Source organism: Octodon degus, unplaced genomic scaffold (assembly GCF_000260255.1).
Source record: "Octodon degus isolate 3935 unplaced genomic scaffold, OctDeg1.0 scaffold00214, whole genome shotgun sequence".
In the NCBI taxonomy this organism is placed as follows: domain Eukaryota; kingdom Metazoa; phylum Chordata; class Mammalia; order Rodentia; family Octodontidae; genus Octodon; species Octodon degus.
Window position 1 is genome coordinate 1739175 of NW_004524790.1, and position 27557 is coordinate 1766731.

Consider the following 27557-nt stretch of genomic DNA (forward strand, 5'->3'; position numbering starts at 1 on the left):
GAGCAGCCAGCAGAAGCCTAGGGACAGAGGACTGACACCCATGCCACCAGCTGTCCCATATGACATCTCCTCTGCAGGGTGGTTGCTGTCACAAGCCCTGGCTTAGGGACAGTGGGACCAGCAAGACTGCCAGGCCTTGCAGCTGGTGAATTCTGGCACCAGCCATTATCAACTAAAGCCAGGCTTTTAACTTCAGAAAGAAAGGGAGGGGTGGGCGGCTGGTGGGAAGAGGGAGTTTATTTCTCTGCGGAGGCTGGGTGGGCTAGGTCAGGTCAGGGCAGGGCCACATCTTCCAGCTTCTGGTCCAAGGTCTTGAGGTCATCCAGGAACCGGGTGGGGGTGAGGATGTGAGAGGAGCCTGGGCAAGGGCGAGGGGAGTCAGGGAGGCAGGCGCTGCCTGGTTGCAGGTCCAGTACCTCCTGAGCCCCGGCCTCAGCCCCGGGAACCCCAAGGCCGACCCCAGCCTGACCACTCACCAATCAGCACCTCCCACTTGCCCTCGGTGGCCCTGGTCACCTCGTAGGCTGCCCTCATCTCCGACATGGCCATGCCGCCCACCACATACACGATGAGCCTGGGCCCAGCCCGAGCCTCGACACCCACCTTGTTCTTGTGCCAGTGGCCAAAACGAGCACTTTGAGGAGGAAAGGGTGGGGTGGGGTCAGTGGTCAGGCCAGGCCAGGCCAAGACACATGTTCCCCGCACAGGTCCACCCGGGAGTCAGGGTGTCCCCAGAGCCCCCACCTGACGGCAGCCTGGGAGCTGGGCGTGGGGGCTGGGTCAGACACAAAGGGCCACAGCTTGCGATCCAGCCGGTCCTCCACAGCGTCCTGGGTGGCCAGAGGGGGAGGCTCAGGAGGACAGGAGGCCCTGGGTTTAGGGACCAACTTCCTGGCAGACAGGAGTCACCTACACCTGCTGCCCCACGGAGACCTCAGAGTCCAGACACCTGAGGTCTGTGGCATGAAGAAGCCAAGGTTGGACAGGCGGGGCCCCCAGCATTGCTGCCTTCAGGTCCCAGGATGACTGGGAGTTCTGGGGGGGGGTGCTTTGGGGTGGGGGCAAGGGAACAGAGGGGACACAGAGGAAGCACTGACACCTAGCTCCTGAGTTACTCCCTCAGTGGAGCAGGCCAGCACCGGGAAGGCAGTAGTGAGGGATTTTTCCACTAAGTCCCATGGCTTAGCTCTGGGAGACTGAGCGGCTGCCTGGATCAGGGTGGTGGCCCCAGCCCTGTCCCAGGTACCTCCATGATGTCCTTGATGACCGGAGTCCAGCGGGACAGCTGATAGGTAGACTCTGTGCGCTCCCTCCGCTCCAGCCGACTCGCAGTCCCGGAGCCCTATGAGGGGGGTCAGGCAGGCAGAGGAGGGAAGGGAAGGACACGGGTCAGGACCAGGGCTCACAGGGTGGGGAGTATAGACTGAGAGGGCGGGGCAGAACTGGAATGACAGACAGCCAGAGAAAGGCATGAGACAGAAACAGAAATCGGTAAGGGCTTTGGCAGAGAGTGTGGAGAAGGCAGATGGGGGGGGGGGGCAGAGGGGCAGGAGGAGCTAAACAGAGTCCAGCACAGGAAGCCGCCAGTGTGAGGGGGTGGGGTGGGGCAGGGTACCCCCAAGGTACCCGGAATCAAAGTATGCCCTGCCCTCCAACTTGGGGGGCACTTCCCCCACATGTCACAACACACCACTGGGGGTCCAGCGTGGCAGTGACTTTGCTGCCCTGTGGCTATGGTATGACCCAGGTCATCGGCTAGCTGCTCTGTGACCCCGTGTCCGCCCCATGTACAGGAGTTGGTGATGTACCCCTGGGTTGGTGACTGCGGGCCCCAGCTGCTCCAGGTTCCGGATGAGGCTGCTGTAGGCCTGCACATTGGCGTGTTGGATCAGCTTAGCCAGGTTCTCTTCACTTACGCCTGGGAGGGGAGGGGCGCCAGGAGGTGGCCTGGTGAGGCTCTCATTAGATAAGCAGGTGGGGTGGGGAGAGCGCCCCAGGACTCGTAAAGGCCCTGGAATTAGGACCAGGTGCTCTGTGTCCCTAGAACTGGGCAGCCCTCGAGGGTCAACGGTGCCCCCGTGATGAGTTGAGGCCCCTCTCCTCCCAGCCCCTGGGGGCAGGAACGTGGGGGCTCCTCCCTAAGGGAGCGTACTTTGTGACCACGAGGTGGGCACAGTGACCGGAGAGAGACCGTGGGATCTGACAGTGGGGAGCCGCGGGGGCTGCTGAGACATGCAAGTCTGTGGCGTCCGGGGCTCCCTGCCCACACCCACACCCACCATTCCGCAGAAGGATGTACAGCAGCAGGACCCGGATCTTGTCATAAGGCGGTACTGCGGCGTCCAGCAGCACTGGGACAATCAGCTTCATGGCGTCCTTGATCTTCTCACCCTCTGCGTCAGAGCCCATTGCCAAGTCCTGCGGGGCAACAGAGACCAGTTGGCCATGGGGGAAGACATGGGTGGATGGGAGGCAGCACGATGGCGCCATGCACAAGGTCCTCAGCAAAACCTTTGGCTTTGGAGGCCGGAGAGATAAAGCTACTGCCTGCCAAGAGCAAGGATCTGAGTTCAATTCCCAGTACCTTCCCACAGGGGCGGGGAGGAGGAGGGGAACCTTTGGGTTTGTGCTCCACTTTGTGCAACAGGTCCCCCAATGCCCTGCCCAATTGAGGCAAAGCCCCACCCTCAAGGGGCTGGGTTTCTCCCCAAGGCCCCGCCCACTCAGGCTCCATCCCTCCCAAGGCCTTGCTCCACAAGCCCCGCCCCAAGCCCCCTCTCCCCCACTTGCTGAGGCCCCGCCCTTTTGTCCCTGCCCCACCTGCTCCACGCTGCACAGCTTCTCCACTGAACCCTTGAAGTGCTTCATGCAGTCATCAGCTAAATGCAGGTGTGTGGAATACTGCAAAGGTGGGGATCAACGGAAGACAGCATAGCATGAGGGACAAGGAGGGAGAAGAGGGTCTCAGGCCCCAGGCATTGTGGGGTCCAAGGCCTCTCCAGCCTGGGCTCACCTTGTTCAGCTCCTTCTGGTACTGTGGCATCTTTTTCAGGATGTGGGACAGGTCTTTAATGTTGGCCTGTGGAGGTGGGGCAGGGGTGAGGCCAGGGACCCACAGGGTTGGGGCTACAGCCTCACCCCCTGGGGGTGACCCCGTGAGGCTGGCGGGCTCCTACCTTGTCTGTAGTCATCCTCTTGCTCTCACAGAAGGTCTTTAGAAGCTCCGTGACCCTCCTAGGCACGTGGGAGGGCAGGGTGAGGTGGGGCAAGGGCCAGGTGGATGGGGTATGGCTTGAGGGTAGAGCCCGGGAGAGGGGTGTGGTTTGTGGTGGGAGGGGCTTGTGGGAGGAGTCTCTGTGGGCGTGGCTTTAGAGGGGGGACGCTCCTGAGGACCCAAGGCCCAGTACCAGGCCCACCTGAGTGAAGGGATACCCCACCAGGGCCCACTTGCGCTTGTACTTGGAAACGTCGGCGATGTGCATGTGCCGAAGCTCCACCCAGAGCTCGTCGTCCTCATCCAACAGCACGGCCTTCTCCCGCGCCTCGCTCAGCCCAGTGGTCTCGAACCTGCAGAGGTGAGCCAGGGAGGGGATGCGAGGGCCAGGGACTCAGCACAGGGCCGCGGCAGCGGGAAGCTGAGCTTGCGCCCACCCACCTGTATGTGTCCTGTTCAATGTCCAGCAGGTCGTAGGCCATGGCCTGGAAAGTGAGCTCATGCAGCAGCGGGGACACGGGGTCGGCTGCCCGGTCCATAATCAACAACTGAGAGCGGGTTTTCTCAGGACCCTGTACGGGGGCAGGTGGCAGCCAGGATGAGGGCCTGACCCAAAGCCTGCCCCTGTGTGGCTCACCCCCCCCCCCAGCCCCCTCACCTCGCCCAGACTGGGACTGTCTGCCTTGAAGGCGTTCAGCTTGGCCAGGACGGCGTGGGCCAGCTGGGCCGTGTCCTCTGGACCCCTGGAGGTAGCAGACGGGGGCATCAGGAGACACGGGGTCCTGAGAGGATGGGCACACACTAGGGTGGAGGGTAGGAGTCAGGCTGCGAGGGGGTGGGGGTCGGTGCCAGCAGGGAAGTTAGAGGCCGGATGCGGGATGAAGTCAAGGTCAGAGGGCAGCACTGGGGCAGGGCTAGGCTGGGTCCCCACTTGCGGTAGCGGATGGCCGGGTACTCCTGCAGCGTGGCACACAGTGTGGCAATCTGCTGGGCCAGCGTCTCGAGTTGCCGCATCCGCTCCCCTGCCCGGAAGGGGCAGTAGAGATTGTAGGTGCTGTGGGGGGCGTCCAGGGAAAACACCTGGGGGACAGAAGTGCAGGGCCACCAGTGTAGGTGCACACCTGACACCTGACACCGCGCCCCTCCCCAGGACAAGCCAAGGCTGCACCTGGGCCTCATAGGGGAGGAAGGCGAGGTGGATCTCCTTCAGCGTCTTCACCACCTTGGCCAGGCGAGAGCGGCCCAGCTCATTGAACAGGGGCTCAGGGCAGGCTGTGGCAGGCAGAAGGGGCCATCAGACCCCAGTTACCTCCATATCCCTTCCCCCAGCCACCCAAGCCCCCAACTCTTCTCACTCACTGTCAGTGAAGAAGACATGCGCTGCTTTGTAGGTAAAGGTTGGGGTCCCCCGGAAGTCTGCAATCAGGGCCTGAACCGACTGGGGAGTGCGAGTCACTCTTCAGGTCTGACCTGCACCCTTAGACCCATCATGCTGGCTGCTTCCCACCCCACACCACTTATAAACGTGCCCAGAGGGCCACACACATGCATGCACACGCATGCTCCCTGTGTGCCATGTGCGCGCGCGCACACACACACACACATTCACAGGCTCACACATGTAACCACCTTCTGCGTGGGGCTCAGCAAATAAATGGCCTCCAGGCTGGGGATAGGTTCTCGCCGTTTGTTGATGTCTTCAACAACTATAAGCGGCAGAGGAAGGGGCAGGTGTGGGGGTTATGGGTGGCAGGGGGATGGTGACAGGGGCATCTCAGGTTAGGGTGGGGAGAAATGGATGCCCGGGGTAAGGAGCTGATACTTGGGAGCTGCGCATCTAGAAGGCACTCACTAAGGCCACAGTCAGGGGCGGAACACTGGGGCTCACCCTTAAGGGCCACACCCCTGGGGTCCCCACTCGGGTTCTGTCTACAGAGCATCCACTCACTGGTGATACCCTCAGCCAGGATGTCCGACATTTTGCAGCAGGATGACAAGATACGCATGCTCGGGTGGTCCATAATGAGCACCTGTCCGGATGGTGGAGGGACAGGCAGATGGACCCATGGTCACACACACAGTCGGAAGAGACCAGAGCTGCCCCAGGAGGAGTGGCAGGAGCATGGGCAGGGGCCATGGATGAAACTAAGTTTCAAGGGATAGGTGGGCAAGTGGACCCAGGAGCTGCCCTGTGGATGCCACCCCAGTGGACCAACAGCCTTCCCAGGAAACCCCTGGGGGCCCCACAGGCAGGGTCTCCCTACCAAGTGGGTGTGGACTGGGCAGCCAGGCTTTCTGCCTGCCTCACCCCTACCTTCCATTCGCCATCCTTTTTGACACTGCGAATGACTCCACTCAGGATTTCTGTAGGGAAGAGTGGGGAGGGCACCGGTGCCAGTCCTCTGGTCCTCCCTCCGAGGGCTGGACTCCCGTGCGAATCCCCTCCAATCCCCCAATCCCGAGAGGTAGCTCCTGACATCACCCCAATTTACAGACAAGGAAACTGAAGATTTGAAGGGTCAACGGGCGTGATTATGCGCTCTCAGTGCCCAAGTGGCACGGAGCTCGGGGCATAAGGAGCCACTTAATAACTATGTTCAAGGTGCACTAGGGCGGAGAGGCAGGCCTGTTTGCACTGTCCCCCAGCTGCTATGCCTCCACTTTTCTGCTATGGGGCTTTCAGCCCAACCTCACTCCATCTCCACCAGTCCCTTGAGACTCAATGCAGGTCCCTGGTCATCCTAGCAAGTTTCTGTGCCTCAGTTTCCTCATCCATAAAGTGGGATCATGGTTATGCCCCCCACCTGCCGCCTATTATCCTCTCTGTAGTGAGCTCCTTATAGAGTTGGGAGTGCTGCCCTGAGGAAGGAGCTAGGAGAAGGGACGGGGTGGCTTCAAAAAGGCTCGCCGGCGTCCTGTCCACTGTTATCAGGACTGCAGAGGCGGAAGACACTTTGAGGCCGGAACCACTGGAGTGGGGGAGGGGCGTCCTCACCCCTCATCCCCAAACCTGGGCCCTGGACCCTCCCGCTGCAAAGGACTGGAGGAAGTCCTGAGGGAAGGTGCTCCCCACATCACTCTCGTGGGGCCTGGACACGACCCCCTAAACCACCTGCAATCGCTGACTGTGGGGCCCCTAGGTCCGGCCCCGAACTTTGCCCGACTCACAGAGACCCGGGAGCTGCGGAGGCAGTGGAGGGGATCCACCTGTGCCCCTGTCCTGTAAGCACCCTGGGAGTCTGGGCTCCGGTCTACGCCGCCCCGATCCACCCCTTTGGGTCCCCATTGGGTCCCCAGCGCCCAGTGTCCCAACTTTGTTCGGGCGCCCAGCTGGGACCTGGCCCCTGGCCGCCCCCTCGAGGACCCAGACCCCAGCTCCCCGCCACCGGAGCCCTGAACTTCCACAGTTCCGGCGCACCCCGCACCCTAACCCCCCTGGGGATCCGAAGCCCCGCCCCAGAGGGACACTCACTTTCCCCCACTACCGCCTTCAGCCCCAAGGGCGCCATCTTCCCCTAGGAGCGTCTCCGACGCTTCCGGGTCTGTCCCAAGGTGGGGGCGTGGCCACGCGAGTCCTCCACGTTGGCCCCGCCCATGCTCCGCCCCCTGCGCACCTGGCCCCGCCCCGCCGGTTGCGGTGCAGCGAAGGTCGGGTCCCGCTCTGGGCGGGCGGTGGAGGTCTCCGCCAGGGACTGAGACCCGCTTGCCTCTGTACCCTGAAAGTTTAGCAGAAGAAGAACCAGCAGGCTTGAACCACACTGACCAACTCTAAGCCGCAGTAGAGCTGGGTATGGTGGTGCAAGGCTGCAATCCCAGCTTCTCAGGGGGCTGAGGCAGGAAGATTGCGAGGCCAGTCTGAGCAACTTGGTGAGACTCTGTCTCAAAATTAAATTCAAAAAGGTTTAGGACTTGCCGTTGTAGCTCAATGGCTTGCCTAGCATGAATCCAATCCCCAACACTGAAAAAAAAAAGACACACTTGACCCAGAATTTCAGGGTTTGCTCCCCAGTTTCTCTCAGCAAAGGGGTGGGCCAGTGCCCCGTCACAGGGAAGGTAGTTTCAGCAGAAGTCGACCGGGGGCTTAGCTCTAATAGGTGTGAATGCAGAGAAGTCTGCCTGTCTGCACTGGTTCCTTCACTTGACTGCGCTTACCAATGATTTTCCAGGGCTGGGATCGTAGCTCAACGGTAGAGCACTAGCACCTGGGTGCAACCTCCCGCACCACCAAAAACAAGTGTCGTCCAAAACTGAATAACACCAGAAAGCCTGGCCTCGCACGGAGCATAACCGGAAGGTAAAAAAGAATCACTTCCGCCAGGCATAGAAAGTTCCGAGCAGCCCTTGCAGGAGTGGCAGGGGCTGGACCTCTTAAAGTCAGAGAGTAACCCGTCCTACTTTTCCCAGGATTGAGGGATTTCCAGGGCACGAGGCTTTCAGTAGTAAAACTATGAGTCACAGGCTAGCCAGGATGGCTGGCCGCCCAGGATGGGAGTTTGGGCCTTTTCAAAAAAAAAAGCAATACTAGGGATTGAATCCAGGCCATTTGCACAGGGCTACATCCCCAGTCCGTCTTTTATTTCTTGACACAGAACAGAGGAAGCAGGGAGGTGGGCTGGAGGTGCAGAGAGGGGATCCAGAACCACCTCCGCTTGTGCCTGGCCCTACAGTCAAAGTCCATAGCTCCTGCCACCCCCTGCTGTACTCAATGGGGATGACCAGGTCTTCCAACATTACGGGCTGTGTTCCCTGATGCCAGGAAACACCCCCATGTATGCTGCGGCTCTAACGCCCAGTACCTCAGAATAGAGCCTTTTTTGGAAATAGGGTCATTAGAGATGAAATTAGTTAATGAGGCCACAGTAGAGGAGAGTGAGCCCCTCCTCCAATATGACTGATGTCCCCACGAGATGGCCTTATGGCTGTGCATGGTAGCACATGTCTGTAATCCCACCTCCTCCGGAGCTCAAGGCCCTCCCGGGCAATTTAGAGGGCAAGACCCTGTCTCAAAATACAATAATAGCCAGGCATGGTGACACACACCTGCAAACCCAGCAGGCAAGAGACTGAGGTAGAAGGACCACTGAGAATGTGAAGCCAGCCTGAACAACATAGTAAGACCTTGTCCCCTGCCCCCAAAAGAAAAATGAAATAATAAAAGGGGCTGAGGCTATAGCTGCACAGTAGAATGTCCTTGTGCGCAATCCTCAGTACCTTAAAGGAGGAGGAGCTGATGTGGACAGGAACACATAAGAAGGCCCTGTGGCCACACAGGCAGAGACTTAAGGGCCATAGCCACAAGCCAAGGGTCACCAAGGACAGCAAATAGCCACTGGAAGTTGGAGAGAGGCGAGGAAGGACCCTGAAAGCAACAAGTCTCAGCCTTTCGGTCCTCTCCTGCGTGACAGCTGATCGGGGCTCAGTAATAAATGGCTTTCAAAAAAAAAACAAAAAACAAGTCTCAAGCAACAAGTACAGCCTGGCTGTGCCTTATTTCAGATCTGTGGTCCCCAGAGCATTGGGTTGCTAAACCTCTGTTTCTCTGAGACACCCAATTTGTGGCTCTGCTCTGGAAGTCCCTGGCAACTCTATGCCAGGAGCAGGACACCCTGCTGTCCATAGGGCATGTGGCAGTGGGCGGGGTCTGCAGACAGTGGCATGGGCATCCTTAGGGGGTTTCCAGAAAGGCACCCTGGGGTGGGGACAGGGCTCCTGTGGCACTGCTGTTTGGTGGGAAGGGCAGGGATGCCCTCTGCTCCTGTTCTCACGCAGGGCTGGGATGCTGATGGGTCAGAAACCGCTCAAGCTGGCATTTGGGTGGCAGGTGAAGACAGCCCAGATCTTGTCATCTTCGGATCTGGGCTGGGCAACCAGATCCCAGGGTGACTAGGAGACTCCCTGGAATCAACTGCAGCCCAGGAGACAAGGCTAGAGCGTGGTGTGCCATCGTGGCCAGAGGAGTGGAGACAGAAAGGGCTCCTGGGCTCCAGCTTGCCCCTCTGCTACGCCCTGCAGACGGCACTGCTCTCCAGCAGGGTGAGGCCACAGGCGCAGGGGCAGAGGAGCCGATGGGCTGGCTGGGGACAGCCTGCGCTGGTCCTTATGGGTGGCCTGGCTTCTTCCACACCTGAGTCCTCGTGCTCAGTAAATTGTGCAGAGCCCAGGGAGGTCCTAACCCAGGGCTCCTGGCCCTCTACCCCCACGCCACACCTGGCGTCATTCCGGGTGAACAATTATCTGGATCATCTTTATAGGGCTTAAGCTTGGGTGGGAGCAGATGGGGCATGAGCTGAGGATTTGGGGTGGGAGTAGGTATCCGCTCCCCCCACATGCGGGCTGGTTAAAAGGCCCTTGCTTGTGAGGGCTGGGGCAGAAGCCATCAGGGAAGTGGAAGGATACCAGGGGAGGGACAATGATGGAACAGGACAAGAAGGGACAGGACGGGGGCTTGTCCCCCCTGGGCAAGGTAAGCGGGCCCTGCCTCTACCCACCCTCAGCTTCTGGAGCTCTCAGAGCCCAAGACTGACAGGACTAGTTAATTTGTAGGGCACCTAATTAGCGAGTGAGTCTCTGGGGTCCTCTGACCCAGTTGCTACTGCAGGGAGGTGCCAGTGGGCAGAGGGTCTGTGTGCCCAGCCCCTGCCCCAGGGCACAGGGCAAGGCTCCAGGAGCCAAGCTCAGGAGGTGGCAGATGCAGCACTTAGAGGTAGTTCTGAGCCCAGATCCCTTGGTCTGTGTCCCAGCCCCCAGGCTCCCCCTAGTCAGGCCCCACTCGAGGACAGTGGGACACTGGCGCATGCAGACTGTCCCCTGAGGTGGCACCACGTGAAGCAGTGCTGCCGGCCAGAGCCCCTGGGGCTGGGGTCCGGGACTGGGAAGGAGACCCAGGGCTCATTCTGAAGCAGCTCTGCAGAGCGGTGCATCCAGGAGGATCATGGTGAGATGAGGGGGCCGGAGCGCAGCCTGAGGGCAAGGGTGGGAGCCCACTGCTGGGGAGGGCAGGGCTGGGCCCCCAAACAGACCAAGTATGCCCCTCGGCAGGCGGGCTCCCCAGACCAGGAGGGCTTCTTCAACCTGCTGAGCCATGTGCAGGGTGACCGGATGGAGGAGCAGCGCTGTTCGCTGCAGGCTGGTCCGGGACAGACTGCTGAGAGCCGTGAGCCTGGGCATGGAGGTGGTTGGGAGGTGGGGTGAATGGGACGGAGCCCAGGGGTACTCAGGGGGTACAGGGCAGGGAGCACAGGGCAGGAAGATGACTGTGCCTGCATGTCTCCGCTCCACGCAGAGGCGAGCCCAGCGCCCGAGATGGACAATCTCATGGACATGCTGGCCAGCACCCAGGGCCGCCGCATGGACGACCAGCGCGTGACGATCAGCGCCCTGCCTGGCTTCCAGCCCATTGGCCCCAAGGTAGGAGTCCGCGCTGCACTCCAGGATTCTTCCGTTCCAGGACTCTTCTGTTCTCAGCCGGGAGTGAGCAGCCCCCAACTTCCCCTCCGACCATCATTTTCTGCTGTGTAGGTCTCAGAGCTATATAGGACTCGTGGGTCCTGCTCCCTCATCAGAGGGTGTAGGGGAGGTCAAAGGGGGGATATGGGCCCCCTTCCTGGAGTGGCACGCCCAAGGAGGAGGCCATGCAGCACCCTTCACAGGCTGAGCACAGCCACGCTCCACCAACCCGCACACAGCCTGGGTTCTCACCAGCCCCAGGAGAGAGCCTCAGGACCCGCCACCTCACTCCCAAACTCTACCCTAATAGCAGATAATCACGGTAAACACAGACTACTTTATGGGGAGGTGGAGGGTAGGCACATGCCAGGAGCTGGGGTGTGGGTTCCCGCACTGCTCCGGGTCTCTCCATCCCACTAACCAACCCCTCTTCATCCACAGGACGGAGTGCAGAAGCGTGCTGGGACACTCAGCCCTCAGCCCCTGCTCACCCCCCAGGACCCTGCTTCACTCAGCTTCCGCAGGAACAGCAGCCCCCAGCCCCAGACGCAGGCCCCCTGAGGGTCCCAACCGTCCTGGGCCCCGTCGGGCCCCCGAGAGCAGACAATAAAACACTTGCCCGAACAACAAGGAACCGAGTCTGTGTTATGTGGTGGGCAGGGGGACTGGGATTAAAACGTTTGGCCATCTCAGGGGCTCTGCTGGGCAGCACGAAGCAGTTTCTCCTCCCGCCGTTTCCGCATCCTCTCTTTGAACTCTTCTAGCTCTTGGTGCTAGGGCGGGGGAGGGGGTGGAACAGGACGGAAGGTGGGGCACATACCCGGGGGCCTTGTCCCTCTGCCGCCAACCTGCCCTTGGTTTCCAAGGTCAGGGTCTACCCTGGGAGCCCCATGCCACTGACAACCAGGGTCCGAGTGGAGCAACTTGATCCTTCATGGAGAAGGCAACAGGGAACCCATACGCCCTTCTCTGCTCAGTTCCCTGCCCGTAGTTGAGGGGATAACTTTCATTAGACCCCCATCATGGCCACAGGGACTTAACACCCTTTGTCCGTCCCTCTGGTAATAGAAAAAATAGATTCTTACCTGGCCCTCTTTCTCAGGTGGCCATATCTCCCTCTGTGGGGACAAAGACACAACTGGTGGCATGAGCCAGGAACCGCCGGCACCCTGTACCCAGGGCAGGTATGGGGTGGCAAACAATGGTTCCCAGCAGGCTGATGCTCCACCTTCCCCTGCCCCTAACATGAACCCACGATCACTGTTCTCATGCCCACCTTGCGCTGTACGACATAACTCTCAAACCACTCGGCCTGATTGGAGATCCAGAACATGGCCACAGGGAAAGTGAGATACACAACCATCTGCGAAACCAGTAGGGACATGAGGAAAGCCTGGTTCTGCCACCAGCACTGAGAGGCTGCTGAGAGCCCACAGGACCTCCTCCCTCCAAAACCAGAACTCCCTCCTGCTCTTCCAAGCCCCATAATCCTTTAAGCCCATGTGGACATCCAAGACACTCACACGGGCGCGCGGACCCAGGGGCACAGGAGCAGCTAGGAGGCAGCTCCCTAACTTCGTTACCACTGCCACCTCGACCTCCTGCCTTCAGATCCGGGAGCACCCCCGCCCCCACCCCGAGACCACATTCTTCAAATCTCCCCTGATTCTTGCAGTCTCCCCACCAAAGACATACCCACCCACTCTGCGCCCCAGGGCTCCCCAGGACCTCAGCGCCTTCATTCAGCCCTCTCCTTAATTCACACCTCCCTGACGCCCTGACAGACTGGCCCTCTTAGATACCCCAAACACAGACCCTCCACTCGGACCTCCCACAACCTAGAGCTCTCTCCGCTGGGTTTCTAGTACAGGTCTCTCAAGCGCTTGCTCTCCAGGGAGCTCTCCGTTTGTATTCACTCCTTTTCATTGCCTCAGCCTTACATCCAAGCTGTCCAGCGCAGCCTCCCAACCCTCCCCTGTGCTCACTGACCCGAAACACCTCCAGCTTCACCCCCATCTCGCTTCTCTTAGCCTACAGAGAGAGACACTTCCGCCCAAAGTCGACCCTCCAACAAGACATAAACTCATTGGTCCTTCGCGTGTACACCATTGCTGAATCTGATTGGTTGAGAAACTTCATGATGACGCCATCTCAAGGCGCCTCTTCTGGTTCTGGTCGCTGGCGTCGTCCACCTGAAAGTCAATGGAACTCGTCGCACTGTCGAGATAATATAGCCAATAGAAAACGGGCCTCTCGCGGAGGGGCGGGCCTGGGGTGTAAACGTCATAAGTAAGCGACGATTGCCTGTACCCGGAGGACCACGAAAATGGTGGTGATGGCGCGCCTTTCGCGGCCTGAGCGGCCGGACCTGGTCTTTGTGAGTCCGCAGTGGGGCCGGCGATGGCCTGCGTTAGGGCATCGAGAGACCTGGGTGCTGTGGACGATCGGACTGTGGTGGCCGAGGGATGTAGGCCGGAACTCTGCCATCCCAACTCTGAGGGCCCTGAAGGCCCAGGGATCGGGAGATGATGTTCACACCGGAATGACTAGGAATAAAGATCTGGTCTCGGAAGTGGTGGCCGGAGTAAAAAGGTGTTGTCGAGGTTGCGGGGGTGATGTCTCGTCCCTGGACGGAGGCTGGGGAATGGGTGCGAAAGGAAGTGACATAACTGGATCTTGCCAGATAAACAACTGGTGTTGGAAGCGAAGGCATACTGACCAGGTTACGACTCTGGTTTGTGAGATAGAGGCTTGGTTTTTCGCCCAGCTGCCTAGGTCTGATTCAGAGCATTACGGTTTCGGAGGTGAAGGCTTAGTGTCCTAGGCTGCGCCAGGAGTTTAGGAGGTAAAGAACCCAGGGGTGTGAGGAAAAGACCTAGTGAAGTGGAGTTTGTCAGACGATGGTCGGTATTCTCAAAAGAACTGAAGTGGAGGCCCGGTATTTTCATCAGATTCTTGGTGTGCAGGATTAAGGGCTCTGTGTCTGGTCTTTACTTGTGTCTAGGACAGTTGAGCTAGATTCTGACTAGTGATATTCCAAGAGGCCAGCAGTTTGGTGTCTGGACCTAAGTGTCACCTGGGCCAGGGGAGAAGATGGGTCAGGCAGTGACAGTGGGAGCCTGAGGGACCCAAGACGTGATATGTCGTGAGGAAGTAGGGCCCTGGTGTCGAAGGAGGCTGTTGATCAAACCCTGAGAGTGGATGGAGGACTTTGGAAGGCCAGTGCCTGATGTCTGATCATTGGTCTCGTGATCTGACTTAGCTTTCCAAAGACTGGGAAGTCTGACTGTCTTGAGTCAGATTCTGGGAAGGTGAATTACAGTTGCAAAGGCCTGAACCAACATCCCAGTCTCTGGTTGCCTGGTGACCCAGCTTCCACAGTGAGCAGTGTGGTCCAGGCTGGGACAGCAAGTCTGGAAATTAGGCCTGGACTCCAGGAATGGGGTAGGCTGAGGCTCTGAGGGTGTGTCTCCATTCTCCTTGTCCCTCGGTCCTGGCAGGAGGAAGAGGACCTTCCTTATGAAGAGGAAATCATGCGGAACCAGTTCTCCGTTAAATGCTGGCTCCGCTACATTGAGTTCAAACAGGGGGCTCCGAAGCCCAGGCTCAATCAGCTGTACGAGCGGGCGCTCAAGCTGCTGCCGTGTAGGTGTGTGTCCATCTGGCTCTCTGCCCTGCCCAGTTGCAGTCACTAGAGAGTAGACGCTGTGCAACCGCTGTGCATTGTCGCCCGATGGGCTACCCTCCATTCCTGGTGTCCTAGTCCTTTCCCTTGTACTTTCTTGACCCTTGTACCTCCTCAGTCCCTTTCTCCTCACAATTACCTCCTGGGGCAGGGAGCAAGGTTCTGGGGACTCTGTAACCTCAGTTCTGTCTCCTGCCTCCTTTTACACCTCAGTTACAAACTCTGGTACCGCTACCTCAAAGCGCGCCGGGCGCAGGTGAAGCATCGCTGTGTGACTGACCCCGCATATGAAGATGTCAACAACTGTCATGAGAGAGCCTTCGTGTTCATGCACAAGGTGAGGGGTGGGACTGTGGCCCCAGAGTCCACAGTGGTGCGCAAAGCAGGAGCTGGGCTCCACACAGGAGGGAGGGAGGACCAGCGTCCTCTTGCTGCTGGGTGCTGGCTGTGGGGTGGACTCAGTCCCAGAACTGGGAGATGGTGCATTTGTGTCCCTGCGCATCTCAGCCATAAGACACCCGGTGTCAGTGGCCAGCTGTGGGGCATGTGGCTCAGACCTGGCTCTCTCTCACCACACTTCTAGATGCCCCGGCTGTGGCTGGATTATTGCCAGTTCCTGATGGACCAAGGACGTGTCACCCACACTCGCCGCACCTTTGACCGGGCCCTCCGGGCACTGCCTATCACGCAGCACTCTCGAATCTGGCCCCTGTACCTGCGCTTCCTGCGTTCCCACCCGCTGCCTGAGACAGCTGTACGAGGCTACCGGCGCTTCCTCAAGGTGCATCCATTGGGGGTGTGCCCCAGCTTAGAGCCTTCCATCCCTGGCACACTGGGACACAAGCCCCATCCATGCAGTGTCACCTGATAGGGTGCAGAAGAGGGTTCCCGCAGGCATGTAGATTTGGCTTAGGATCAGTTCCTCTGTTTCTCGCCTAGTGGACTAACACTTGCTTCACATGCGCTGTGGGCTGAGATGGGTGCTGGGGTCATTGTGAATCGGGGTCACATGAGCCACCGCCACAGTGATATAATGGACAGAGCAAAGGGAACGTGCAGGCAGCAGGTTGGGCATGCAGCTGCACTGGGCTGGGCGCGCCCCTGCGGGCTCACATCATCCGCTCTGTATGGGGGGATCCTCAGCAGGTGCCCTTCACATGCGGCCTGGGATGGAATTGAGGCCTGCAGGCCTGGGGCTGGGGTGGGGCCAGGCTGGGTGGTGGCAGGAGGCCCAGTGTCACTGAGATAGGAGGGGAGGGGCTGGTGAGATGGCTCGGTGGTCTAAAGCACCTACTTAGAACAAGCTTAGCAAAGCACAGGGACCGCGGTTCGATCCCCCAGCACCACATGCCAGCCAGCCCCGCCCCCTGGTGGGCTGAGCTGGCCACACACACACACACACACACACACACACAAATAAATAAATAAATTTAAAAAAAAAAAAAAAAAAAAGAGAGATAGGAGGGGACATTGGCCCTGCAGCCCCACCCACCTCCAGTGGTGTTGCTGCGTCCCCAGCTGAGTCCTGAGAGTGCCGAGGAGTACATCGAGTACCTCAAGTCCAGTGACCGACTGGATGAGGCCGCACAGCGCCTGGCCACCGTGGTGAATGACGAGCGCTTTGTGTCCAAGGCTGGCAAGTCCAACTACCAGGTGAGCCTCAGGAGGTGGCGGCGGTGGGGCGCCTCCAGCAGGGCGCCTCCTCTAGCAGGGCGCCTCCCTGCGGGCCCCACCTGAGCCACCCTCACACCACCCCCCTCACCCCTGCAGCTGTGGCACGAGCTGTGTGACCTCATTTCCCAGAACCCGGACAAGGTGCAGTCCCTCAATGTGGACGCCATCATCCGCGGCGGCCTCACCCGCTTCACCGACCAGCTGGGCAAGCTCTGGTGCTCGCTGGCCGACTACTACATCCGCAGTGGCCACTTCGAGAAGGTGTGCCCTCCAGCACCCGGGAACGCCTCCCTCGTGTGGGTGGCTGGGACACATGTACAGCCTCAGCCTGTGTGATGCACACACGCACCACCCTGACGGCGAGGGCACGCTCACCTCGGGAAGCCAGACCTGGTTCTGGGTGTGGCCCCAGCCCCCCACCCTGGCTGTGTCCACCAGGAAGCAGCAGTGGCTGCCCTGTCCTGTGTGAGGGCTTGGCACAGTGGTGTAGCAGAAGGGGAGCCGGGATAGCTGGGTGTGGCTTTGCTTCTTGGAGCAGGGTAGTGGGCAGGGCCTTGGAAGTCCCTAAAGGCTGACTGGGCCCACTGCAGCCTCCAGAAAGGTGGGAGCAGGGCAGGGGAGCAGTTGGGGACAGAGGCCAGGCAGGACCTGGAAGGGATGGATGAGGCTGTGCCCCTGGTTGCTGGGATGATAGGAGCTGCTGAAGGGTCGAGTGAGCTTTGGAGCGAAGATGGAGCCCTCCAGGAGCAGGCCAAGTCCAGGGGTTCCACAGGGCAGAACACATGGTCACTGGTCGCCTCCCGAGTCTTAGAGGGTGCCAAGTGCCTTTGTGATGTGGGTATCTTTGTTGGATTCTGAGGTCCTTTTGCACAAAGGCTGTCCCTTATGGGTGATCAGGGAGGCCTGAGGCTCCCAGGATTAGCGTGGCAGCACCGAGCTCCTCCCCACAGTATTGGGGTCGCTGCTCGGAGCCTGCCAGTACTGGGGGGTGCCCTGCAGAGGCCCTAAGGGACTCTGGCTCGGGAGGGGGCCGAGAGGCCTGTTGTGCACCCTGCTTCCCTGGGCCTGGGCTCGCAGCCTTTCCTTGGCCTTCCCTTATCGTTTCCCTCATGGTGCCGCCCCCACAGGCCCGGGATGTGTATGAGGAGGCCATCCGCACGGTGATGACCGTCCGGGACTTCACGCAGGTGTTCGATAGCTATGCCCAGTTTGAAGAGAGCATGATCGCGGCCAAGATGGAGACTGCCTCGGAGCTGGGGCGTGAGGAGGACGGTGAGGGGCTGGCAGGGCCTGCAGCACCTGCGACTGGGGCCAGCGCGACAGACTGGGAGGGAGCAGCCGCACAGGGCAGAGGCGGCCACATGGCCTGGCCAGTGCCCACCCCGCCAGCCCTCACAAGTGTGTCCTTGGCCCCCAGACGATGTGGACCTGGAGCTGCGCCTGGCCCGCTTCGAGCAGCTCATTAGCCGGCGGCCCCTGCTCCTCAACAGCGTCCTGCTGCGCCAGAACCCGCACCATGTGCACGAGTGGCACAAGCGTGTGGCCCTGCACCAGGGCCGCCCCCGAGAGGTATGTGATGGGCGCCCCGGCCTCGCCACCGCCCTACGCAGGGCCTTGGCCTCCCTGCCTGACCTGCAGCCTCCCCCAGATCATCAACACCTACACAGAGGCTGTGCAGACTGTGGACCCCTTCAAGGCCACCGGCAAGCCCCACACGCTTTGGGTGGCCTTCGCCAAGTTTTATGAGGACAATGGGCAGCTGGATGACGTGAGTGCCATGCTAGTGTGTGTGTGTGTCAGTCACACAGTTGCTTATGTGTGTGTGACACCCAGTTTGTGTGTGTGTATGTACGTGTGATACACAGCTGCTTTTGTGTGTGTGTGTGACACCCAGTTGCTTGAGTATGTGCGTATGAGTGTGTGGGCGTATACGTGTGACACACAGTTGCTAGTGTGTATGTGCCCAGTGCGGGGCAGCCAGCCGCAGGGTCCCAGCCTGGCCCCTGCCGCCCCTGCAGGCCCGTGTCATCCTGGAGAAGGCCACCAAGGTGAACTTCAAGCAGGTAGACGACCTGGCGAGTGTGTGGTGTCAGTGCGGAGAGCTGGAGCTGCGGCACGAGAACTACGATGAGGCCCTGCGGCTGTTGCGGGTGAGAGCCGGCCCAGGGCCGTGCGGGAGTGGCAGGGCCCACAGCGCAGTGTGGAGGACCAGCCCTGAGCGCCTCCCCATGCCCTGCAGAAGGCCACCGCGCTGCCCGCCCGCCGTGCCGAGTACTTTGACGGCTCAGAGCCCGTGCAGAACCGCGTGTACAAGTCGCTCAAGGTGTGGTCCATGCTTGCCGACCTGGAGGAGAGCCTGGGCACCTTTCAGGTTAGCTGCCGTCCTCGGGGAGGCACAGGCTTGCAGCCAGCCCAGATGCACCTCAGTCCGCTCCATCCCTGTCCTGCAGTCCACGAAGGCCGTGTACGACCGCATCCTGGACCTGCGCATCGCCACACCCCAGATCGTCATCAACTATGCCATGTTCCTAGAGGAGCACAAGTACTTCGAGGAGAGCTTCAAGGTGGGGCAGGCGAGCAGACGCCAGGGCCAGGGTGCATAGGCAGAGCTGCTGGGGCTGTGGCTTGCCACGTCCACCTGCCACATGACCCACGGGTTGTAGTTGTGTGCAGCTCTCACGTGGCCGTGTATGAGGCCCTGGCCCTCCCTGTCTTTGGGTTGGGGCTGGTGCAGTCTGAGAGGGACAGGCAGGGACCCGACCTCCACCTTGGGGCAGGGAGGGTAACAGGGAGAGCTGTCTGCTGCCCTTGGGAGGCCTGGTAGGTGTCCCATAGGCGTTGGCCGAGGGCATCCCAGTGCCAGTGGTCACGCCGCACACACTCACACACGGTCCCTGGCACAGGCGTATGAGCGCGGCATCTCGCTGTTCAAGTGGCCCAATGTGTCTGACATCTGGAGCACCTACCTGACCAAGTTCATCGCTCGCTACGGAGGCCGCAAGCTGGAGCGCGCGCGGGACCTCTTTGAGCAGGCGCTGGATGGCTGCCCGCCCAAATACGCCAAAAGTGAGGAGAGAGCGAGAGGGTCGCTCCCCAGGCCTGGGGCAGCAGGAGGGTGGGGAGGCTGACCTTCCAGTGACCGCTCTGCTCCCCGCAAGCAGCCCTGTACCTGCTGTATGCACAGCTGGAGGAAGAGTGGGGCCTGGCCCGGCACGCCATGGCGGTGTACGACCGTGCCACCAGGGCTGTGGAGCCCGCCCAGCAGTATGACATGTTCAACATCTACATCAAGCGGGCCGCGGAGATCTACGGCGTGACCCACACACGGGGCATCTACCAGAAGGCCATCGAGGTGCCCCCCACAAGGGGCCAGGAGGCGGCGTGGGCCACCCAGGGCTGGTGACCTCGTGGGGACCTTCCAGCTGCCCCTGAGTCACACACCACCCCCTCCCCTGCCCCCAGGTGCTGTCTGATGAGCATGCGCGTGAGATGTGCCTGCGCTTCGCGGACATGGAGTGCAAGCTGGGCGAGATCGACCGCGCCCGGGCCATCTACAGCTTCTGCTCCCAGATCTGCGACCCGCGGGTGGGACTGGGCCCAGGTGGGCGGGCGTGGGGTGCAGGTGCGGGTGCGTCTGGCTACTCATGCTTGTCTCGCCCCTGCAGACCACCGGGACGTTCTGGCAGACGTGGAAGGACTTCGAGGTGCGGCACGGCAATGAGGACACCATCCGGGAGATGCTGCGCATCCGCCGCAGCGTGCAGGCCACCTACAACACGCAGGTCAACTTCATGGCCTCACAGATGCTCAAGGTGTCGGGCAGCGCCACGGGTACCGGTGAGCAGCAGCCGGCTGGGGCCCCAGGACAGTGTGGCCCCCTGCACCCAGCCCTGACCTGCCGCTGGTCAAGCCTGCGGTGTAGGGTGTCACCTGAAGTGCTGGAGAGGGGCTGCCTGCGGTGTGTGACCTTCCTGTCCCCTCAGTGTCCGACCTGGCCCCAGGGCAGAGCGGCATGGATGACATGAAGCTGCTGGAGCAGCGGGCAGAGCAGCTAGCGGCTGAGGCTGAGCGGGATCAGCCTTCACGGGCCCAGAGCAAGATCCTGTTTGTGAGGTAAGGCCTGGGCAGGAGGGACGATGGCTGTCCCTGAGGGCAGGGGGAGGCTGGGGCCACCCACTAGCCAGGCCACTGAAGCGGACTCCCCCACCCCCAGGAGCGATGCATCCCGGGAGGAGCTGGCAGAGCTCGCCCAGCAGGCCAACCCCGACGAGATCCAGCTCGGAGAGGATGAGGACGAGATGGATCTGGAGCCCAACGGTCAGTGGGGGCTTGGCGTCAGTGGGGAGTGGGTGGGGGGCGCGGCGGGGCACCTGGGCAGGAGTGACTCTGCTTTCCCCACAGAGGTCCGGCTAGAGCAGCAGAGCGTACCGGCTGCCGTGTTTGGGAGCCTGAAGGAGGACTGAGCCCCCCACCCCGCCCGCACCCCCACCCCGTAATAGAGCTGTTTTTGTATGTCACATCACTCTCTTGAGCCTGTTTTTGCTACCCAGGTGTCCCCAGTGCTGCTAGCTCAGGAGGGCCTGGCCCTGGGCCCTGATTGGCTGGTGCAGGGGGTGGGGCAGCTAGGCCAGGGCCAGGCAGACACCCATCACACACACATGGCGCTGGACACCATGCATCGTTGTCCAGTTGCCCCAGGTCCTGGAGCCAGTCCTGCGTAGAAGCTTCCTGGAAGCACCTGGCACCGCAGGTGTCCCAGCCCCTGCCCCGCAGAGCTTCCCACTCGGCAAGGTGCTCCTGTGCCTGGCAAGGGGCCAGGAGCCTGAGGCTGCCCAGGCGTAGCCCTCAGCCCTAAGCTTTGGGAAGCTCCTGCAAACTCTAAGCTATTAAGGGGTTTTAGGCATCAGGGGACATAATCAGATTTGCTCTTTAAGCGGGTCACACGGGCTGCCGTGTGGCTGGAGACAAGTGGAGGATGTGGACAGGCTGTCAGCATGGCCCAGGGAGGGGGCAGTCATGGGACCAGAGGGCTTTGGGCTGTGAGCTGCGCAGGATCGGGCAGCGTGGGGAAAGCAGTCTGGGTCCAGGCCAGAGCGGATTTTGCAACTAGATATCTGGTGGCAGCAACCGGAGCCTTGGGCATGGAGTTCCATTGATGGAAGCTCCAAACCCCGGGACAGGCACCAAAACTGAACCTAGAAACACAATCACACTGGCAGGGGAGCGCAAGCTCGAGTTAGAATCTGGCCCTGCGCCAAATGCCAGGGACGAGCTCGAGTGGGAGGTGCAGGGCTGAGAAGCGTCCCCAGGGAAGACCTTGGCGGCCACATCAGGCCATCGAGGGGCAGGGGACACCAACAACAGCTGCTTGGAAAGATGAGACCGAAACCCGGCCAGCCTCAGGGAGGTGACCCAGCTCCCCTGCTTTTTCAGTTATTTTATTCAAGAAGGTGGGGAGGACAGAAGAGGGGACCCAGCTGAGCTACGAGTCCCTGAACCTCCCAGCTCAGGCCCCAGCAGGACCAGGTTCAGAGTTGGGGTGGGGGCTCCAGCCCCTCCCTCCCCCACGAGACTGAGACGGACGGACGGACGGACTCCTCCAGGAGGACGCTGACCCCGGAGGGTTACTTAGGGGTGCCGCCCCCCTTCTTGGGAGTGGTGGGCTTCTTGCTCTGCCAGAGGTGACCCTGGATCGTGAAGGCGTCCACGCTCATGGACATGGTCTTGGCCGGGATCTGGGTGAAGCGCTTGCGGTCTGAGTTGTACTTGTAGATGCCCTCAACCATGGCGGGCGTGACCGTGCGGGGCCCGTAGCCCGCCAGCCTCGACAGCTCCTCCGTCTCCCCCGACAGTGTGTAGAGTGCCCGGAACTGGCAGCTGGAGTCCCGGAAGAGGATCAGGAAGTGGTTGGCCTTGCTCTTGTCGATCTCCTAGGGGGTCGGGAGCAGCAGCCATGAGTCCCAGCCAGCCCCCTCCCATGCCCCCTCCTGCACCCCTTCCCTGGCACAGGCACACGCACCTCCAGGATGCGGTTCTTCTGCGTCTCGTTCACCTTGCCCGCTAGGCAGCAGTGCGACAGGGCGTTGTGGATGATGAACTTGTTGGACTTGGCACTGGGCTCCTTGTACAGCCGCGGACCTAGAGGGTGGGACAGTCAGCGGGGACCACCACGGGCCGGTGGAGCCCGCACCCATCGCACCGCCTGAGACACTGCTCACCCGTGTACTCGGGCACTGAGGCTGGGGAGGATGCATTGCTGCCATTCTCCCACTCACGCTCACGGGCACCCGGCAGCCGGCTCGGAGACATCAGGCCTGATGGTGACGGAGCCCTATAGCAGGGAAGCTTGGGGTCAGTGTGGGGGCAAGGCATTCTGGGATGTTCTGCCCAAGAGATGCACATGTACCCCTGATGTCTCCACAGGGCCACCCAATGGCTGTCACAGCCCCTCAGGGAGCCCAGCATGTCCCCTCCGGTGGCCCACAGGGCCCCAGGATTTTCTGCCTCTTCGGTGTTCCCATTGCCCACTCCTGTTCAGGCAGACACCCCACACGTGGCTGAGGCCAACAGCTTGGGACTCCTGCCCATCCTGGCAGCAGGGCTCACCGAGACGTGGACCTCTTCACACCAAGGTTATTGGGAGCCTCATTTGCCACGGTGGACAGGGACAGGGTGGACTGGGAGTAGACCTTGCTGAGCCTCGAGCCTGGGAAGGGACAGCTAGGTCAGGGTCCCTCGGACCTCGTCTCCATAGACACCCACAGGATGGGGTCAGCCACACCTGGACTACAGCCCACCGAGGCTGCCCTGCCACCGTGGGAAGGGGGCTGCACCAGAGAAAGGGGAGGCCTATCACCTGCGGCAGTACCCCACGGGCCTGCAGAAGCCCGCAGACCTCGGCTGCCACAGACCCTACCACCCAAATTGCTGTGGCCTGCAACTCACCCCACCACCCTACCGGGGCCTCCCCGAGCCACCCCCGCCCCGGTCCTCACCCAGCAGGCCGCGAGCTGGGTTTCGTGCCAGGGCCGAGTCGTCACAGCAGCCAGAGCGCGGCCGGGGGGCCCTCCGCCCGCCCCGACCCGGCCCCCCGGCCCCCGCGGCCCGGGGCCGCAGCACCTTCTCCAAGTCGTCCATCAACTTCAGCTGGGCGCGGCGCTCATACTCAAGCCGTGTGAATTCCCCTCGCCGGGGGCCCACCTCCTCCTCAGCTGGGACCCGCGCGGCTGGGGCTGGGGCCACCGCTGCAGCTGCCACCACGGGGGCCGTGGGGGCCGACACAGGAGCTGCAGGGGCTGCACAGGCCCCCTCGTGCGCCAGCCTGCGGGTCAGAGCGAGCAGTCAGAACGAGCAGACGCCAGGACGGAGACCAAGGCTGGGCGCAGGGGCCAGCCGCACCTCCCAGCCTCCTCTCTCCGCTGCTCGCGCTCGGCCTCCTGCCACTGCTTGCGCTTCCGCGCCTCCTCTGCACGCCGCTGCTGCCGCTCCAGCAGACTGGCCCGCTTCTGGGCCATCTCGTCCTCGGGCTTGTCTTCATCCTGGGGGAGAGGCAGGTCCAGGGGCTGCTCTTCCCGCCCAGCCAGCCACCCGCTTCTTTTTCTATGTATTCAGTTTTCACGTGTTCAGCTGGTGCACGCTGCATGCACCCCAGTGTCGGGCAATCAGACTGAACAGTGGGAAGAACGTGGGCGGGGCTGCGCTTGGGGGCCTCACCCATCCCACCCTGCCCTGGAAGGGTGCTGGGCCTGACCCACCACCCCTGCCGGGCCCTTCTGAAGAGTGATGAGAACCACTGTGGTAGGCAGAGACATGGGTGAGAGTACTCCAGGAAGTGGGACCCGCAAGTGCAAAGGTCCCGAGGTCAGAACCAACTCAGCAGAGGGAGAACGGGGCAAGAGAGGTCAGAGATGAGGCCAGCCCGATACAGAGGGCAAGGAGGACCAGCACAGCGCCTGGCGGTACAGGGGAAACGGCCCAGGGTTAGGGAGGCAGCAGGTCAGGCAACTATAGGTCCAAGTCCGGGTTTCCAGTGGGCCGCAGGGCCCGTGATCATGGAGAATGACCAAACATGGGCAGGGCCAAGAGGGAGAAAGCCATGACAAGAGGAGATGCCACAGATACCCCGGGCCTGTTTGTCCAGCCACCCACTCCCGCCATCTGCCCACCACCCACACCCATCCATCAACCGCTTTCCATCTGGCTATGCACCTACCTTTCCTCTGTCCCTCCATCCACCCCATTTATCTGTACATCTGGCCACCCATTCCTTTCTCTGGCCCAGTCATACCTGGCTACCCACTTCTCTATCACCCATCCGATCTATTATCCTCTCACCATTCATCTATCTGCCCATCCAATCTACCGACCCATCCACCTACCCACCTATCCATCTTCCCACCTCCCTATCCACTCACACTCACCCATCTTCTACCTAACCACCCACCTTCTGCCCATCTACCCACCTATTCATCCATCCACCTCCCTTATATCCAACTATTCAATCCCCCTATTAGTCCATCTGCCCATCCAACCCATCTATCTACTCACCTGGCCAACCATCCACACCTACTATCCTCTGTCCACCCACCCACTTGTCCATCAGGAAGGCCCCAGTCATCTGGCCATTCATCTATGCACCTCTGCTCCTCAGCCCACCCCCAGGACGTCCCTACTTCCTGGTCACCCACTTGTCCTATCCCCCTGCTCACAAGACCTACCTTGTAGAAGAATCCAAGGCCAGTCCGGGGCTCTCCCTCGGAAGATGCCTCCTCCTCTAGGGAATCCTCAGCCCCAGGCGGGCTTCCATCTCCATCTTCCTCTGCAGCAGGCTCCCCCAGGCTGGCCAGAGGGATCTCAATGAGGCCAGGCCGGGCTGCAGGCTCCTCGCGTGGCACATCCTCCGCCAGGAGGATGGAGGAGCGAGTCTGTACAGGCACCTGGCTTGGCGAGAACTTGCGCAGGTGGGGCAGACTGTCTACGTCGTTGGGGGGCGTGAGCACTCTGGTCAGGGGCGTCAGCCGCAACTCTGCTGGACGTGCATGTTTTGGGCTTCGAGATGTCGGGTTGGGACCGGGCCCTGGGCTACGCCGGGTGGCTGGGGCTCGCCGGGCAGGGCTGGGGGATGCAGCTTTGGGCCCAGTCGTGGGCCCAGGGATGACCCAGGCAGCAGGTGGTGGGGCAGGTCCGGGGGCCTCCGGCGGGGCCAGAAGGCGCTGCTGCTGGTCCGTGAGCCTCTGCATGTCCCGCTGCAGCGAGCTCAAGGCAGCGCTCAGCTTGTTGACCGCTCGGTTGTAGTCCCCCAGCCCCTCGGGGGGCTCCGGGCCCAGCTCAGCAGAGAAGGTCACTGACTTGGTCCGTGAGGACGGCTCTCCCTGGCCCTCGCCTGCCGGCCGCTCCCCTCCAGTGGGCTCCACCTCTGCCTCCGCCTCCTCGGTGGCCTCTCGAGGCTGCACCTGTAGGAAGGCACTCTTGCCCAGCCGCTGGCGGTGTTTGGCAAAAATGGCTTCAATACGACGCTTCTGAGCCTCTATGGCCCGACGTTTCTCCTCTAACCTAGCTCCCAGCTCACTCATCTCTGAGCTCAGGGCCTCAGGTGCGACCGGAGCAGACGTGGGGGGCCCCACTCCAACCTCCTCAGCCTTCACCAGCTGTTTCTTACGCTCCGCAAAACTGGTCATCTTCACTTCAGCATTGGTGGCTGCGGGGGACAAAGCCCCTGCCTTCGGAGACCCCTCAGCTGAGGCTGGTGGCTTCAATATCTCTCTTGCTGGGCAAGGAGAGGGTTTTGAGGGGGCTTCAGGGTGAGACACATAAACAGGTGCTTTGGGGAGACCTTCAGACAGCAGTTTTGAGGCCCCCATGGGTGGGTAGGAGGAGGACAGCGGTGGTTTCGAGAGGCCCTCGGGGGAATGGAGGTAGAAACTGCCATCTGCGGCACCATCCGGGAGCAGCCGGGGCTCAGCGCTGTGGATGATCTGCAAGGCCTCCTCAATGGTGGGCAGATCACCGGGCTCCGGGGTGGGCTGGGCAGGGGTCCGAGCTGCTGGCACAGGACGCGGGGGGCCCAGGCTGTCCGAACTCACAGAGCGCAGCAGGACAGGGTCTCCCATGACGACATCCACGTCGCTGTCCAGGCCAAAGGGGGTGCTGAACGACACGGCCTGGGAGAGGGGACGGCTGGGCGGCCAGAGGGACGGGTCAGCCCCTGGGAGCAGCCTGCATTCCACCCGCCCAGCCAGCCTGCCCTCTGCCCACAGTGTGGGGCCACACGTGTGCTCACCTGAGCTGCCGGTTCCAGGCCTTGCCGAGGGCCTCCATGTGGGACATGGATGGAGAGGACTTCAGGGAGCCTAAGGAGGGTCGGGGGGTCACGATGGGGTCCCTGGGGACCCTGGCTAGGCTAAGGCTGCTCTGCAAGGCCACCGTGTGCCCAAGAGTCCTTCAATATCTAGCAGACCTGAGGTTTCCAGAAATGGGCACTGAGGGATGTCAACCAGGGAGTCACCCTGGGGTCACATTGGGGCTCCAGATAGACCCAAGGGAAGCCCACCAGAGGGGACCTGGGGAGCAGGCTGGGTGGGGATCCCCCACGACAAGACACCTCTACTCCTCACCTGTTGATCCCCGAAGTGGGGACTGAGAGCCGCCAGGTGACAGGAGAGGATGTCGGAAGTTGAAGACAGGAGAACTGGCAAGAGATGTACTTTAACCTTGGGACCCACCAATACCCTTGCCAGAACCCCTGCGAAGGAGTCCTCCATACCTGCTACCGCTGTTGTTCTGGGACGGGGAGGCCTCAATGCCCCACGGGGAGGTGGCTGCGGCACAGAGCAGAGGGTCAGGCAGGGCGTGGCCTCCCAGCCCCCACCTGGACCCTGGCCTCAGGACCCCAGGCTCACCGTGACCGTCGGGTAAGTCCTTGGCCTGCACGAAATCCGGTTTCAGCACCTCGAAGCACGTGAACATTTCGGCGAGCAGCACCACCAGGTTGACCTGGAGGTGGGACTGAGGATGAGCACCCAGCAACAGCTCTGGACGCCCAGGTCAGCAGCCCAGCCCCCAAGCTGCCTTACCTTGAGGGGTGGGGGGACGTAAAGCAGGTCCTCGAGGGACAGCGGGCAGCCACGGGGCAGGCGGGAGGCACAGAAATCCTGCACCAGCTGGAGGTTGTAGAGGCTGTCGGCCACGGACATGGGGTCCTTGAGACAGACCTCTGCAGGGAAAGGAGGCCTGGGTACCCACTCTGTGCAAAGGACCAGGTCCCCTGCCACCAATGGAGGATCGAGTATAGGCCAGGGGCTCTTTGCAAGGCCCACACTATGACAGACAGTGCCTCGGCCCCCAGGAACTCAAACAGGGCTGAGCAGTGAGGCATGCCTGGAACCTCAGCACCTGGGAGGACTGCTTGGCGTTCAAGGTCAGCCTGGGCCACAGAGTGAGTTCAAAGCCACCACAAGCTACATAGCTACATTGTCTTAAGCAGAGAAAGAGAGAGAGAGAGAGAGAGAGAGAGAGAGAGAGAGAGAGAGAGAGAGAGAG

General features: G+C 61.2%; 5 protein-coding genes across 10 annotated transcripts in view; 2 read left to right on the plus strand and 3 right to left on the minus strand.

Moving 5' to 3' along the window:
• Positions 1-217: 217 nt before the first annotated feature.
• Stxbp2 (syntaxin binding protein 2) lies at positions 218-6791 on the minus strand. 2 transcript variants are annotated; one of them, XM_004644893.2, is made up of 19 exons: positions 6687-6791; positions 5529-5578; positions 5163-5244; positions 4844-4920; positions 4574-4652; positions 4383-4486; positions 4146-4294; positions 3873-3957; positions 3656-3786; positions 3460-3567; positions 3177-3234; positions 3014-3079; positions 2821-2901; positions 2280-2418; positions 1809-1918; positions 1247-1342; positions 745-830; positions 477-634; positions 218-358 (listed from the first exon to the last, which is right to left on the minus strand). In XM_004644893.2, exons 1-19 carry the CDS (start codon positions 6721-6723, stop codon positions 273-275), a joined length of 1782 nt encoding a protein of 593 aa, XP_004644950.1. In that variant the 5' UTR covers positions 6724-6791; the 3' UTR covers positions 218-272. The 2 variants fall into 2 exon arrangements, with proteins under 2 accessions (XP_004644950.1, XP_023560877.1); XM_023705109.1 differs by having other exon boundaries at positions 6683-6728.
• Positions 6789-11230, plus strand: Pcp2 (Purkinje cell protein 2). Of its 3 annotated transcripts, XM_023705110.1 has the most exons (6): positions 6874-7002; positions 7381-7508; positions 8984-9035; positions 10253-10367; positions 10497-10621; positions 11102-11230. In XM_023705110.1, the coding sequence occupies exons 3-6, from the start codon at positions 8991-8993 to the stop codon at positions 11219-11221; spliced, it is 405 nt and encodes a 134-aa protein (XP_023560878.1). In that variant the 5' UTR covers positions 6874-7002; positions 7381-7508; positions 8984-8990; the 3' UTR covers positions 11222-11230. The 3 variants fall into 3 exon arrangements, with proteins under 3 accessions (XP_023560880.1, XP_023560878.1, XP_023560879.1); XM_023705112.1 differs by lacking the exon at positions 8984-9035 and having other exon boundaries at positions 6789-7002; XM_023705111.1 differs by lacking the exon at positions 6874-7002 and having other exon boundaries at positions 7224-7508.
• A 50-nt stretch (positions 11231-11280) lies between these two features.
• Positions 11281-12725, minus strand: Pet100 (PET100 homolog). Its single transcript, XM_004644945.2, has 4 exons — positions 12650-12725; positions 11937-12023; positions 11746-11778; positions 11281-11433 (listed from the first exon to the last, which is right to left on the minus strand). The coding sequence occupies exons 1-4, from the start codon at positions 12674-12676 to the stop codon at positions 11350-11352; spliced, it is 231 nt and encodes a 76-aa protein (XP_004645002.1). The 5' UTR covers positions 12677-12725; the 3' UTR covers positions 11281-11349.
• Positions 12726-12945: 220 nt separating this feature from the next.
• Positions 12946-20531, plus strand: Xab2 (XPA binding protein 2). Its single transcript, XM_004644896.2, has 19 exons — positions 12946-13037; positions 14161-14309; positions 14559-14682; positions 14929-15126; positions 15864-15998; positions 16116-16280; positions 17147-17291; positions 17437-17588; positions 17668-17787; positions 18038-18169; positions 18259-18390; positions 18470-18583; positions 18923-19085; positions 19181-19371; positions 19482-19604; positions 19685-19856; positions 20003-20132; positions 20233-20336; positions 20421-20531. Exons 1-19 carry the CDS (start codon positions 12987-12989, stop codon positions 20480-20482), a joined length of 2562 nt encoding a protein of 853 aa, XP_004644953.1. The 5' UTR covers positions 12946-12986; the 3' UTR covers positions 20483-20531.
• An 898-nt stretch (positions 20532-21429) lies between these two features.
• Positions 21430-27557, minus strand: part of Camsap3 (calmodulin regulated spectrin associated protein family member 3) — a 16561-nt gene continuing 10433 nt past the window's right edge. For 2 of the 3 annotated variants that reach the window (XM_004644898.2, XM_023705118.1), the window contains 12 exons: positions 27092-27231; positions 26918-27011; positions 26782-26836; positions 26633-26706; positions 26299-26368; positions 24737-26195; positions 23418-23557; positions 23015-23340; positions 22626-22725; positions 22238-22350; positions 22039-22157; positions 21430-21949 (listed from right to left, as the gene is read on the minus strand). In XM_004644898.2, the coding sequence (XP_004644955.1) occupies positions 21644-21949; positions 22039-22157; positions 22238-22350; positions 22626-22725; positions 23015-23340; positions 23418-23557; positions 24737-26195; positions 26299-26368; positions 26633-26706; positions 26782-26836; positions 26918-27011; positions 27092-27231 (2996 nt within the window). In that variant the 3' untranslated portion in view covers positions 21430-21643. Of the gene's footprint in view, positions 21950-22038; positions 22158-22237; positions 22351-22625; positions 22726-23014; positions 23341-23417; positions 23558-24736; positions 26196-26298; positions 26369-26632; positions 26707-26781; positions 26837-26917; positions 27012-27091; positions 27232-27557 lie in introns of those variants that run through there. The other variant, XM_023705119.1, reaches the window with a different exon arrangement.

Excerpts from the sequence above, each read along its gene's own strand:
- Pet100 (XM_004644945.2), bottom strand. The coding sequence starts at position 12,676 with ATGGGGGTGAAGCTGGAGGTGTTTCGG. Across the intron at positions 11,779-11,936 it reads GTTATGTCGTACAGCGCAAG|AGGGAGATATGGCCACCTGA; the intron begins GTGGGCATGAGA and ends TTGTCCCCACAG. Across the intron at positions 11,434-11,745 it reads CACCTGAGAAAGAGGGCCAG|CACCAAGAGCTAGAAGAGTT; the intron begins GTAAGAATCTAT and ends CCCCCGCCCTAG.
- Xab2 (XM_004644896.2), top strand. The coding sequence starts at position 12,987 with ATGGTGGTGATGGCGCGCCTTTCGCGGCCTGAGCGGCCGGACCTGGTC. Across the intron at positions 13,038-14,160 it reads AGCGGCCGGACCTGGTCTTT|GAGGAAGAGGACCTTCCTTA; the intron begins GTGAGTCCGCAG and ends CGGTCCTGGCAG. Across the intron at positions 14,310-14,558 it reads CTCAAGCTGCTGCCGTGTAG|TTACAAACTCTGGTACCGCT; the intron begins GTGTGTGTCCAT and ends TTTACACCTCAG.
- Stxbp2 (XM_004644893.2), bottom strand. The coding sequence starts at position 6,723 with ATGGCGCCCTTGGGGCTGAAGGCGGTAGTGGGGGAAA. Across the intron at positions 3,568-3,655 it reads ATTGAACAGGACACATACAG|GTTCGAGACCACTGGGCTGA; the intron begins GTGGGTGGGCGC and ends TCACCTCTGCAG. Across the intron at positions 1,919-2,279 it reads GTACATCCTTCTGCGGAATG|GCGTAAGTGAAGAGAACCTG; the intron begins GTGGGTGTGGGT and ends CTCCCCTCCCAG.
- Pcp2 (XM_023705110.1), top strand. The coding sequence starts at position 8,991 with ATGCTGATGGGTCAGAAACCGCTCAAGCTGGCATTTGGGTGGCAG. Across the intron at positions 9,036-10,252 it reads AGCTGGCATTTGGGTGGCAG|GCGGGCTCCCCAGACCAGGA; the intron begins GTGAAGACAGCC and ends GCCCCTCGGCAG. Across the intron at positions 10,368-10,496 it reads GGGACAGACTGCTGAGAGCC|AGGCGAGCCCAGCGCCCGAG; the intron begins GTGAGCCTGGGC and ends CGCTCCACGCAG.